Raw genomic sequence first — 14,190 nt, forward strand, 5'->3', positions numbered from 1 at the left:
TCTTTAAAAAATCATTTTTTTTTAATGTTTATTTTTGAGAGAGAGAGAGAAGCAGAGTGTGAGCAGGGTGGGCTGAGAAAAAGGGAGACGCAGAATCTGAAGCAGGCTCCAGGCTCTGGGCTGTTAGCACAGAGCCCAGCGCAGGGCTTAAACTCATGAACTGTGAGATCATGACCTGCTCTGAAGTCAGACACTTAACCAACTGAGCCACTGTGAAGTTGGACGCTCAATCAACTGAGCCTCTAGGCGCCCCCTCCCCCAAAATAATTTTTTAGTTGAACAATGTGTATACTCCCCACAGAAGGTCTTCCATAGTAAGCATTTAGTAAATATTTGAGTGAATATATTTTTAATATATTTGTAGTATTCTATATTTATCTCAGATCAACTTTGTCCAGAATCCCTAATTCAGGTGACTATTACTTGCTAATTCTGTTCTGCTGTTTTCATCTGAAACTTGACAAGCATGTCTTCTATTTCTTGTCATCATGTTACTGACTTCAAAATATGAAACAAGGTACTAATCTTGCATAAAATCGTACCCTGATTCACCTAGCCTGATGCAGAAATAATCAGCATGCTTTAAGCTCATACTCAATGTATTGATAGCCTCCTTTAGCAGTTTTTACAGCTGATTAAACAAAATAGCCAGATGGTATGAGGTATTATTTTGCCCATGTTTCATCATCTTAACCCACAGCAATATTAATTTATAATGATGAGATTTACCTTTAAGCTCTATGGCCTCTCCTAAAGCATTTCTGAAACTTTTTTATGTACCCTTGAAAATAGTTCTCAATTTCATGTAGAGTAGCTCTTACTACTAACATGTAGAGATGTTTTCAAGGCCTGTTTTTGTTTGTGGTTTCCTGATGATGGTCATGGCGTTTCCTCCTCCATCCCCTCTAAAAATTGATGTGATATAGGAACTAAAATAAAACTCATGTGGATGTGGACAGAGTATAAATGCAGTGTGGGCTTGATAGCTTCTAGCACAATCATGGTTATCTTATTAAGTCTTTAGGTACAGACCCCAGAGCTGGGCATCTAACAAAGGTTAAATGGAAACTAATTTTTCTGCTGACTGAAACTTGGGATAGAGTTTGAAGGATCTTTTTTTTTTTTTAATGTTTATTTATTTTTGAGAGAGATAGAGTGCAAGCAGAGGAGGGGCAGAGAGAGAGGTAGACACAGAATCCGAAGCAGGCTCCAGGCTCTGAGCTGTCAGCATGGAGCCCGATGTGGCACTCAAACTCACAAACCCTGAGATCATGACCTGAGCCAAAGTCCAACACTTAACCAACTTAGCCATCCAGGTGCCCCGAATTTAAGGAATCTTTAATAATTCTAAATTGTAAACAACCAAACGTCTAACACTAGACAATAGGCTAATATACTCACACAATGGAATCCTGTACAACTGTTAAGATGATGCAGTAGATGAATGTTTAAATGGTGTGAGCAAACATTAAGAAGTGCTAAGGAAAAGAGAATCAAGTTTTAAGAGACTGGGGTGCCTGGATGGTTCGGTCAGTCAAGCATCCGACTTCGACTCAGGTCATGATCTCAGAGTTTGTGAGTTTGAGCCCCACATCGGGCTCTGTCCTACTCTCTTTGCCTCCCCCCTTTTCAAAAATAAACATTAAAAAAAAGAGAGAGAGACTATGTACTATATCCTCAATTTTGTTTAAGTGAAAATATATGTGTATATGCATAAAAGAAAAGAAGGAATATACATCAAAATACTAAAAATGGTTATGATGAGCAGTGCCTGGGTGGCTCAGTCAGTCAAGCAACTCTTCATTTCAGCTCGAGTCATAATCTCAAGATTTGTGGGATGGAGTCCCGCATCGGATTTGATGTTGCAGCACAGTGCCTGCTTGAGATTCTTTCTCTCCCTCTCTCTCTCTCTGCCCTTCCCCACTCTTTCTCTCTCAAAATAAAGAAAAACTTAAAAAAAAAGAAAAAGAAAAAAATGGTTATAATGAATTAACCAGTTATATTTATCAGAATAATGGTGATCATAGATAATACTTTTGTGGTGCTTACTCTGCAAGGCAATCTTATAAGTGTTCTACATATATTACATGTAGTACATATATGACACACATATAACTCTGACATTAACCCATTTTCAACAATATAATTTTTGAAGGGGCACCTGGGTGGCTCAGTGGGCTGAGTGTCTGACTTTGGCTCAGGTCATGATCTCACAGTCTGTAAGTTCGAGCCCTGCATCAGACTCTGTGCTGTCAGCATGGAGCCCACTTTAGATCCTCTGTCCTCTTTTCTGCATCTCCCCCGCTTGCTCTCTCAAAATATTTTAAAAACTAAAATAATATAAAATAAAAATTTTCACATTATAAAAACTTCATAGTGTTAAAAGCACTTAAGGAAAAGATCATAGAAATGTAAGCATTGTTTAGAATTATGGAATTAACTATCAGTGGAACTAAAAGCAGACTAAAAGTTTTCTTTATAAGCTCTTGTTAATATTGGATCAGTTGCTGTGAGCATGTATTAATTTGATTTAAATAATAGTAAATGTGTATAAAAAACATTTGTCCTCAAAATATTTTTCACATTTTTGGACTCGGTTTCGAATTTGAATTCCAAGAGCAGAATGCAAAGTAAACGTACATTTTTTTGGGAAACTTCTGGTTTAGTGACACAAAATTATTCTTGTTTCACTCCAGCAATATATATTCTACCAAAATATCTTAAGGACATAAGATATGCAAATGAATACGTATAGCCTGGGGGAAGAGGAGTGAGAGGGTTTAAGGGCACAGTTAAAAGTCGGAAATTTTAAGTCATTTTTCATGTTAAACTTGTAATATTTACATTCCCTTCTACCTATTTGCTGATCTAAAAATGTTTTCAATTACCATCAAATAAAATTGCTACAGATCCAGAAGTTACGTCCTGTTTATCCTTTTTATACCTTCATCGTAGTGCCTACTATAGATTATGTGTGTTCCATTTTCTATGAAAGGCCAGAGAGTAAGTATTTCAGGCTTTGCAGGCCATATGGTCTCTGTCAGAATGACTCAGCTCTCCCCGTGTAGCTTAAAGATCATCTGGGTCAAATACTTACCCGATATAGAAATGAAATACAAGTTCTATAATACAGGCTGTCACCGTTTTGGGGGCCTGAAAAAGATGTCACAACTTGGGCAAAGAAGGTACAGCACACACAACTGGGCTAACTTGGGTGTATCTTTCCCCTTTGCAGATCTGTCCAACTCAACGGTCAAACTCTGAAGATGGTAGATGATCACACTCTCCCAGCTTTGACAGAAAAACCTCTCCACCCAGGAAGTACACTGGGCTTGCCAGCTTTCTCCTATGGGTTTTTTGTGATAAGGAATGCCAAAGTTACCGCTTGCCTCTGAAAATGAAAGGCATACACCAGCCCTGAGATTGAATTTTTCAAGTGTTTGATAAGAGGGGAGCAAAGCCCAAGCTATAGGAAGGCAAGCAGACAACATTACAGATCAGCCAGGGAAGCTTTAAGGACATTGGGACACTTGCGCGGTGCTAGATTTAGCAGTCTTTTGTTCTAAAGTAGACCACTGCTAATAATAATGCCTGGTGCCAAACACTATGCTCAGTGCTTTGCATGTTCTATTTTTACTTAAAGTTATTAAAAAGGTATATGGATGCTCCCAATATAGCCAGGAGGCAAGTAAGTGAAGGATACAGGACTATTTTTAAGAAAGTGCTTAGTTGTTTTTATTTTAAAAAAGCAGTTTAAAAAAAGACTGCAGGATTCTTTACTCTATATGCTGTCTCTGCGTGCTCCCAGCAGAAAAAGTTTACTGCCACCATCTTCAAACTGTCTATAAATGAGTGACAGTCTCTTATCACCTTAACAGAGAGCTAGATTTAGCTGCTGCTTCTCTTCTCACTGTTCTTTGTCAACAATACTGTGTGAGAGGACAGATGGCTAGAAGTGATAGTATAAAAAAAGAATTAATGACAATTCAGAGGGGCTGGATTACGTAAACTTCAAATGAAATTTTAAAGTGACTGTAAATGAAATCGACTTACCAAGAGGAGAAAAGGTAATTCGATACATTATAACCACCTGTTACTGTTGACTTTTAATCTACCTTTAGTTGTTATTTTTGTTGGGAGACTCTCCGATGCAAGTGGCAGAAAACCCTGATTCAAGTGGCTTATACCACGAGGATATTTATAATCCTACAGAACAAGAAGTTCAAGTAGGGTGGGCTCAGGATGTCACCCAGGAATCAGGTCGTTTCCATCTCTCTGCTCTGTCACGTTTAGTGTTGGCTTTATTCTCCAGCTGGTGACGTGATGGCTGGAGCTATTCCATGGACCCATTCAGACCCAGCAGCAGCCAGAGAAAGAAGATGAGCAGCTTTTTCTGCATCTCCTTCATAGACTTGAAAAGCCCTGTCTCAGAGGTTCTCTCAGCGAACCCCCCCCCTCATGTCTCCTCGTGTCTTATTGGTCAGGAATGGGTCACACGGCCATTCTTCCTGTCACTACCAACATCAGTGAGAGCCTTGTAATTGTCTCCTAGTGATCTTTTGGAATGGAGAGTATGTTGGGAAGTCCATGGCACTGGCCACTATACTTCTGTGCTTTTATCAGTGACAGAAGGTATTATTTTCTCCTTTATCTTACTTTCTAGAGATAGAATTCTCTTTATATTTATGCCTGCTATGAATATTGTCTCTATTAAAGTTAAGTATATTTATAAAGAGATAAAGACAGAACCCAGAGTCTGAATGCTTCAGTACCCTAAATTTTATAAGTAGTTTTTATATTTTCACATTCGAAATCAAGTAATTTTTATAACCTCAATATTGCATGATTATTCTTTTAATAACACTCAAGCATGGAAACAAACAACCTTAAGCCTGCAGGTCCCTTTATTTGCAAGCTTTATTTTCCTTCAGCACCTTGTTTATACTTCCTACTTTTCTCTCTCCCTTCAGCTTCCCCCACATCAGAAGAGTTGACCTTGAAGAAAAGAGATCATCAGACACAAACACAATATCCTCTCTGATCATGTAGATTCAAAAATGAGCAAAGTCCTGTCCAATTTTTCTTTTCCCTGTCCCCTCTGCCACTTAATAAATTTAAAGCTTAATCTCTCACTTGTATTATTATAATACTCTCTTAATTGTTCTCCCTGACTTTGCTTAAAATTCTAAGATGGTTCCCCACTTCGTATAGTCACAATAAGCTGCCCCATAACATGGCACCTGCCTCTTTCTTCAGCCTCAACTCTTGTTACTCTCACCATGAATTCTGTTCCCCAGCCCACACATTGGTTGGGGGTCTGAACCTTTGGTGCTGCTCCTTCTGTTCTTCACCCAGACTAGTCTCCTAACTCTCCTCTCTATGTGGCAAATTTTCATGTTCATTAAGACCTTCTCTGGGGCTCCTGAGTGGCTCAGCCAGTTAAGCCTCTGACTCTTGATTTTGGCTCACGTCATGATCTCATGGTTTGTGGGATCAAGCCCCTCATTCAGCTCTGTACTGACAGCATGGAGCCTTTATGGGATTCTCTCCCTCCCTCTCTTCCTGCCCCTCCCCTGCTCATGCACACACATGTGCTCTCTAAATAAATAAATAAGTAAAAATAAGACCTTCTCAAACATCAGTTTCCATAACTCCCCTATCATTTAAGAAGCTTTATTCCCATCTGTTTGTTCCTTTAGCAGTTGAACATTTACTATGTCACTTAATGCATTTTAATTGTATCCATATATCTTTCCAACTTGACTCTAAGTTTATAAGAAAGAGGTACAATATCTAAATCATCTTTGCATTCCCTGTACTTAGCATATTGTCTGACACACAGTAGCCACTCAGATGTTTCCTTAATGACAGAGAAGAATAAATTTGAAACTAGCCTCGGTATTTTAACTTTTAATGTGCAGAAAAGGTTAATGTAATTTCTCTTTGCCCCTCTGATAACACTCTGTCTCTCTGCCTCTTGAAAATGAATGTTTAAAAAAATGTTTTTTAATTAAATAAAATAAAAAGTCTTAAAAATGATTACTAGTGAGCTCTTACTAATGGTAGATGGTTATGGGGGCATGGCTATGTGAAGAAAGGAGTGCTCCTAGTTATATATTAGTGAATATTATATGTATTAATATTAAGGTTTTCTTAAGCTTCCTGAGAAGAAACTATTGCTTATAGTGTCAGTGAGATGTTTTAAGCCCACACACTTCCACTGGTATTTAATTAATCAAGTACATTTATTTCCTACATCTTCTTATATTGGTTCAACTTAATTTTTGTCTTTTATCACTTTATCTCCTTGATATTGGTAAGTTCTAAGTCCTGTTGTGAAACTCGTGTGCTCAGGGCTTGTCCATTCAGTAATGATACTCCTTTTTTCTTTTTCTGAAAACAATGATGTATCCCATCAATCTGTTGAATCCTCTCATGGCTGGTCAACCTTTATATCCTTCTGGCCCTAATTTTGATTACCAACAAAGAGAACACAAACACTCATCTGTCTAGTGTGACAATGTGGTACAAAATCAAAGCAGGAGTGTTTACAATTAAATAGCAGAATGAATGACTCCTTTCAACTGCAGGCATATTTAGTGATCCTTTAGAAAATGTTACTGATGATGTGCAAACCAACTCACTCACTCCATGTCTGGGTCAGAGACTTGGGGTTCTTTCAAGGATAAAATACTCTGGTCTTGTCCTTTTCCAATTTTATAACATTAATTTTACAGACTTATGGGTTGGAAAACCCTGGAGAAATTTAGATACTTAAAAGTTTAACGTTATTTAAAAAACCTTTTCTATTATTGTCATTATTAGTATAATATTAAACGCTATAAATTTTTATGACACCCTTGATTTAAATCAAATTTGTTCTTTATTTTCACACATTTGATGAAAGCCCACTAGTTTTTAATTGGTTTTTAGGTTACTTTTTTTTTCAGGGATAGGTTACATTGTTAAATCCAACTTACATATTTATTTAAATTCCCACAGACCTTTCAAAGGACAATACCCCAAGACTAGTTTGTCCCATTCCACAGCACTCCAAACTTAGTAAGGCAAACTTGCATCTTTAACACATTGCTTCAAACACATTTTCAAAACTCTTATACATCTAGTAAATCACACACAAAGTTAGCAAATTAAGTGTCATAAGCACTTACTGAGTTGAAGCTCCTAAACATTCAGGCATCTTTCAAAACCAAATGATAGTAAAATCTATATAACTACATCTTAGATAAAAATATCATTTCTCCAAGCCAAAGTTATAAATTTACTCCACTGGCCAGAATTAACAAAATTACCAATTCGGGTCCACTGCTCCGATTAAGGCAACAATCAGGTGTTTAGGGAGTCTAGAAACAGGATACAGACCCACTAGCATATTAGGCTCAGCCCCTTCTCATGCTTAGGTGTCAGGTGCTGGGGGTTTGTCCAAAGCAAGCCTGAGACCCGCACTTAGGGTTAGGTAATGTTAAGGGAGAGATTTCGGGAAGCCGGGGTGAGAGATCGGGGAGAATGGAGTGGAAGACATGGAGGTAAGGTCTGTTGCCAAGTTTCCTGCAGTATGCAACAAGAGCACGAGCACGGAACATGGCTGCCAGTACTGCTGAGAAGCTTACCGGGTGCCTCCCCGAGTTTTTCTTTCATTATTCTCATATTTCTCAGCAACTATCATTTTATAGGCACTAAATTGCCAATTATAATTTCCATAAAGAACATCAGCTTCAAGTAAAATTGTTTTAAGACTTGAAGTAATGACACTTAATGATTCTTCTATTTAAGCTCAAAAGTCACTTTCACAACTTTAACATCCCATTTGGGGAGTCAAATGATATTTTTTTAAAAATATAGGGGCACCTGGGTGGCTTAGTCGGTTAAGCGTCCGACTTTCGCTTAGGTCATGATCTCGCGGTTCGTGGGTTCGAGCCCCGCGTCGGGCTCTGTGCTGACTGCCAGCTAAGAGCCTGGAGCCAGTTTCAGTCTGTGACTCCCTCTCTCTCTGATCCTCCCCTGCTCACGCTGTCTCTCTCTCTCTCTCTCCTAGAAATAAATAAAACATTTTTTAAAAAAATCTAAAACACCTTCTTGAGGACTCACCCCTCAAATCCGATGAAATGTAGTAGAGATGTAAACATTTTCTAAGGATCAAATATTATGATGAATATAGAAGTACTTAAACTAGGTAAACCTGTTTAACTAAAGGATACAGATACAGTGGTCTTCTTCTATCCACAGGGGAGAGTTTTCCAAGACCCCCAGTGAATGCCTGAAACCATAGGTTGTACTAAACCCTAAATATACTGGTTTTTTTCTATGTACGTATGCCTACGATAAAGTTTAATTTAGAATTTATAGGGTTAACATTAAAAACTAATAACAAAATAGAAGTTATAACAATATACTACAATAAAAGTTGTTAATGTCGTCTCCCTCTCTCTCTCAAAATATCTTCTCATACTGTACTCACTCTTCTTGTAGGACACCCTTCTTCTTGGGAGATGATAAAATGCCTGCGTGATGAGATGAAATGAAGTAAATTGTGTAGGCACTGTCATGTAGCCTCAGGCTACTACTGACCTTATGATTTGTCAGGAGGAAGATCATCTGCTTCTTCAATGACAATTGACCTCAGGTAAATGAAACCACTGGAAAGTGAAAGCATGGAGAACAGCGAGCGGAGTGGAAGGGAAGCGGATTACCATAAAGTGAAATGTGCTGCTTGACTCATCGTTTAAACAAATATCTGTGGAGTGAATGAATTCATTCATTATCTACCAGGTGTTATGCTCCTGTTTTAGGTACGGTTCTCTAGAAAAATAAAACCAGATTATATATGTGTGTATACATATGATATACACATATATAGGATTTATTTTAAGAATTGGCTCACATGATTATGGAGGCTGGCAAGGCCCACATCTGCAGAGTAGGGTAGTAAGCTAGAGACCCAGGAAAGAGCCTCAGGAGACACAGGAGAGAGGAGGGAGGCTGGAGATTAAGATCAATCACTGCTAATCAACGATTTAATCAATAGTGCCTATATAGTGAAGACTTGATTAAAAAACTCTTGAACAACAAGATCCAGAGTGCTTCCTGGTTGTTGGACATGTTGACAGGGCAGGAGGGTGGGTCAGTCTGACTCCACAGGGATCTTTCTGTGTTTTGGACCCTTCTGAACCTTGCCCTCTGTATACCTCTTTATCTGGCTGTTCATTTATATCTTTTACAATAAAATATAATCATAAATGTAGTGCTTCCTTCTGCTCTATGAGTCATTCTAGAGAATTTCATACCTGAGGGAGGATCACAGAAATACCTAAATTTGTAATCCAAATTGCAGAAGTGAAATTAGCCCGAACACCCCATTTGTTGCTGCCATCTGAAGTAGGGACAGTCTGGGGGGACTGAGCCCTTAAATAACGGGGTCTGCACTAAGTCTGTCCAGTGAATTACAGAAATGAGTTGAATTTAGGACACACAGTTGGTTTCAGAGGTTAGGAGAGTTGGGAATTGCTGGGGAAACAACACAGAGCTTAAACTAGAAATCTAGTTTGGGCTGTAACTACGTGTCCATATCAGGGAGATAAGAAATTTTATCATCCTTCTGGATCAGGCAATTCACTAGACAAAGGGCTATAGATCTGATCTTCGTGGTATGTAGAAAGTAAAATATTTCTAGGGGAAGTGAAGGTGAACATTCTCTATCATTATACTATATACAGCTCTGTATCTCAGCAGGCCAGTTTGTTTCATAGGAGCCCTGAGAAATTCAGGAAGATATGTTTACCTACACCTCAGAACTTTGTATGTGCTCTTATTTTATTTTTTAAAATTATTTATTTTCAAGAGAGAGAGAGAGCAAGTGAGGGAGGGGCAGAAAGAGAAAGAGACAGAATCTGAGGCAGGCTCCAGGCTTTGAGCTGTCAGCACGGAGCCCAACGTAGGGCTTGAACTCACAAACTGAGAGATCATGACCTGAACTGAAGTCAGATGCTTAACTGACTGAGCCACCCAAGTGCCTCTATATGTGCTCTTAGACTAGCACATACTGCCTCCTCTCCTCTCCTCCTCCTACGGCATCTTGGCTTAGTTAGTTTGGACCTGAACTTCAGATCTCAGACCACACATCTTCTGGAAGACTTTCTTGACCTCATCACACCAAGCTCAACAGGATGTTCCTCCTGAGTGCTCCCATGGCATAACACAGCACTGCCACCTAGTATCAAAGGCTGTGTTTTCCCCTCTAATCTCTCTGCTCCTTGACAACAGCACTTCTCCCCCTTGACATGCCCTGTGCTAAGCACCGTGCTTTCATAAAACAAGAATTCGATAAATACCTTGTTAAATTTCAAATGTCTAACTTTAGATTCTGTGTCTCCCCCCCCGCCCCTCCCATGCTCATGCTCTGTCTCTCTCTGCCTCTCAAAAATAAATAAGAAAGTTAAAAAATAACTAACTTTAAATTTTACATATCTTTAAATATCTTTAAGCATCTTTGAATGTTAAGTATATTTTAAATATCTAACTTTTAAATGTTAAATATCTAACTTTAAAGGATTTATAATCAAAATGAGAACATAAAATTAGTATAATACAAAGGAAAACTACTTAAATTCTGTAAAACAGAAAAAGCAAAGTTCTCCTGGTGTTTAAGGAGAGAATAATTGCATATCATTGAAGGACTAGGTCTACAACTCCGAAAATCAGAGTGATAGAAAGTCACTTCTCTCTCACATAAGTTTCAGTGTAGAGAGTGTGGTCAAACAAAATAACAAACTCAGAAACTCAACTTTCCCCATCATCTCTTCCCCTCTGACCCCAATCCAGCTCTAGGGATGTTTCTCCAACAAACACAACTGCTCTGCTGACCAGTCTAATGATTGCTCCAGACCAATGAGCGCACCAAGCAAGCCGGAAGCCCAGCTCCAGAGAAAGGCACTCGCTGATGAGGACAACTGTGGGACCACAACTGCAATGAGCACTATTTGCATGGCGCTGCAGGGGAAAGGCTGTCCGGAGGCTTCCGTTTTCTCTGTGTTCCCCCTGAGTTCTTTTCATCAGAGGCAGGGCATGTGTATCCTTTTCATTCCAAATTTAAATCTCCTAAAAATGATGAAAAGGACAGGAAAAGGTGGGATTTCCCCCCTCAAATCTACATAAATATACACTGAAAGGCTGCCAGTGCTAAGGATCACATTACATAGGTATATTTTGCTTCGGGGACAATCTAAGTCCTTGATATGCCCACAGAAACCCATCTTGCCATAGGCCAAAGGAATGTCTTCGTTGGGCTTGAGTTTGAGAATTCAGATGAAAAATGCACTGAAACTGTTAAAGGAGAAACTGAGACACGTTAAAAATTTTAAGACTTTATTTGAGCCTTTACTGGCTTGAATCAGGCAGCTGTAAGTAGAAGTGGTTAGGAATGCTCCCTGGACAGGAGCCAGGGCTCCTACACACTTTTTCCTACATGGAAAAAGTGTAAAAGCAAAGAAATTTCATTGGCTATAGCTTAAAGCATAATCGGCTACCTGTGATTGGTTGTTCTTAGCATTATGATTTCATAATCCTGTGGCATTTTATAGGCTTAAATGTTGACTGTCACCTGCATTGGAGCTACAGCAGTTTAATGGCCTCCTTGCTTAATTAATTTAGCAAGACACATGTATGAGGATGCCTGAATGGCCAGGAGCTCCCACCAGCAATGCTGGCCCTTGGCCTAAACATCTTACGTGTCCTCCCACTACCTGAGACACCCCACAAAGATGCAGATCCCCAAAAAGCACCCTTATCCCAGGACTCATGCAGCCTCAGAAGTTTTTCACTGTCCTGCAATAGCCTCCAAGACCTTCTGTCCCTCTGTACCAAATCTGATCCAGCAAAATACTGTAACTTTTACAACTGGGTGAGAATAGGTAGGAAAAGTCCATGCCACATGGCTGGATCAGCAGGGGCTGCCACTTTAGAGCTTTCCTCACCCCGAGAGGCAGGTTTACAAGTTATTAATTTGTAATTAATAACTTTGTTTTATCTGAGACCAATCTATTTATTTTGGCTGCAAAAGACTGGCCGTCTCTGGGTTACTGTGTGTCAGTATCCTCCAAATATCTGTTCTTTTTAAATTTTTTTATGTTTTTTTTTTTTTTTTTTTTTTTTTGAGAGAGAGACAGTGTGAGTGGGAGAGAGACAGACACAGAATGCAAATCAGGCTCCAGGCTCTGAGCTGTCAGCACAGACCCTGATGGGGGGCTCGAACTCATAAACAGTGAGATCATGACCTGAGCTGAAGTCGGACACTTAACTGACTGAGCCACCCAGGTGCCCCCAGGTATCTGTTCTTAAAAGTCAGCTCATCTGATTCCAACTACTGAAAGCAAGTTGTAAAGCCAGCAGGAAGACGTAAACTTTAAAATGCCACTGTGCTCTCTCTAAATAAACACATATGTATACATTATATTGGATATTCATATATAAAATATTATAAGAAATATACTTGGTCTTTCTCTCTAATTCCTGGCACAAAGTTCCTAAAACCCTTAGCACTTCCTCAGTGATAGGATTGTCTTCTGTCATTCATAAGGAGCCCCTTTTGAGCACACCTGAGTCTGTGTTAACAAGGGGACTTTCGGAAAGTCCTGAAGGGGGGGGGGGAGGCTGGTTGCCAGAGGAACCAACCCGTGTGTTATTAGAGGATTGGGACTTTTAGCCTAAGATCCAACATCTAGGGACGGGAAAGGAACTAGAGATCAAGTTCAATCACCAATGGCCAAGGATTTCATCAATCATGCCTACGTAATGAACTATCCACAAAAAACCCCCAAAACCACAAGATTCAGAGAGCTTTAGGGTTGGTGAACACATGGAGGTTTAGGGAGAGTAGGAAATGGAAACTCTGGGCCCTTTTCCACATATCTTGCCCTAAGCATCTCTTCTGATTGTTCCCGAGTTACACACTTTTATAATAAACCAGTAATATAGTAAGTAATATGTTTTCCTACATTCCGTAAGCCACTCTAGCAAATTAATCAAACAGAAGAAGGGGTCTTCAGAACCTCCAATCTACAGCCAACAGATGAGAAGCGCAGGTCATGACCTGGGTGTGCAGTTAGCATCTGAAGTGGGGCAAGGAACTGTCTTGTGGAACCAAGCCCTTAACCTGTGGGATCTGACGGTATCGCTAGGTATCAAGTGCCAGAATTGAGTTCAATGGTAAGATACCACATTTTGTCACAGAATTACTTGATATGCGGAAAGCCTACACATCTGGTTTCAGGAGTGATGTAGTGTTGTAGCCGAGAGCTGAGAGTAGAGGTAACACATACAGGAGGAAGTGTGTTTTTTCCTTTACGATTATATAGTAAAACTTCCTGATGCCTTGATCCCTCTGTCTACAATCCGTGAACAAGTTGTGAGCTAGTTTTGTAGAATTACCAAGGACGGTGCCCTCCCCACCACCACTGGAGACTCAAGAGATATCACAGAATCACTGTTCTGGTTTTAAGGAAAGGAGCCTAAAGACTAACACAATTCTCTAGAATACTACAATGCAGATGAGTGACTTACCCATGGTCACTAAGTGGTTAAACGGGATAATATATGCATAGCGCCTGTAACAGTGCCTGGCAGACAGCGCTACCCAGGAACTGGCTAATATTAACAGCACAACCAGATGTTCTAGCTGCAGCCTCTTACCACCCCACAAGCTCACTGCCTCTTGATTACAGAAAAGTCCTCAGAATTAACTATCAAATATATGGTTTTCACTTGTGCAATGAAGGTCCCTTAACTCTGAGGGCAGTTTTAAGTTAAATTCTTACATTTGGCGCTTGGCGCCCTCTTATCTTTAAAAAGAAAACACCTGCCCGCAGTCAATATGTTGGTAGGTTTCCAGAGGCTTTCTTTTTTTCCTGGTACAACTGTCCCAAACAAATGAACATTATCCTTGTTCCGTTATTGAGAAAGCGGATAACAGGAATTCCTCTTAACGCTAAGTTAAGTTGGAGAACCCTCCCCGCCCAGGGCTAAAGCGACCACGACAATCCCTACCTCGCCGTAACTGGGAAGGCTCAGACCGCATCGCCGCCCAGACCAGGCAGGCGACCGGACCGCCACTCCGACCTGACAGGCGTGGACCGGCATCCACTGACGTCACTGCGCAAGCCGGCCGCGACCTGACGC

At 39.9% G+C, this 14,190-nt stretch overlaps 1 protein-coding gene across 1 annotated transcript in view; it reads left to right on the top strand.

Moving 5' to 3' along the window:
* The window catches only part of HPSE (heparanase), a 41,465-nt gene extending 36,629 nt beyond the window's left edge, over positions 1 to 4,836 (top strand). The window contains exon 12 of the mRNA XM_039253946.1: positions 3,236 to 4,836. Coding sequence (XP_039109877.1) covers positions 3,236 to 3,395 — 160 coding nt within the window. The 3' untranslated portion in view covers positions 3,396 to 4,836. The remainder of the gene's footprint in view (positions 1 to 3,235) is intronic.
* Positions 4,837 to 14,190: the final 9,354 nt, after the last annotated feature.

Source organism: Hyaena hyaena, unplaced genomic scaffold (assembly GCF_003009895.1).
Source record: "Hyaena hyaena isolate Hyena2069 unplaced genomic scaffold, ASM300989v1 scaffold_469, whole genome shotgun sequence".
In the NCBI taxonomy this organism is placed as follows: domain Eukaryota; kingdom Metazoa; phylum Chordata; class Mammalia; order Carnivora; family Hyaenidae; genus Hyaena; species Hyaena hyaena.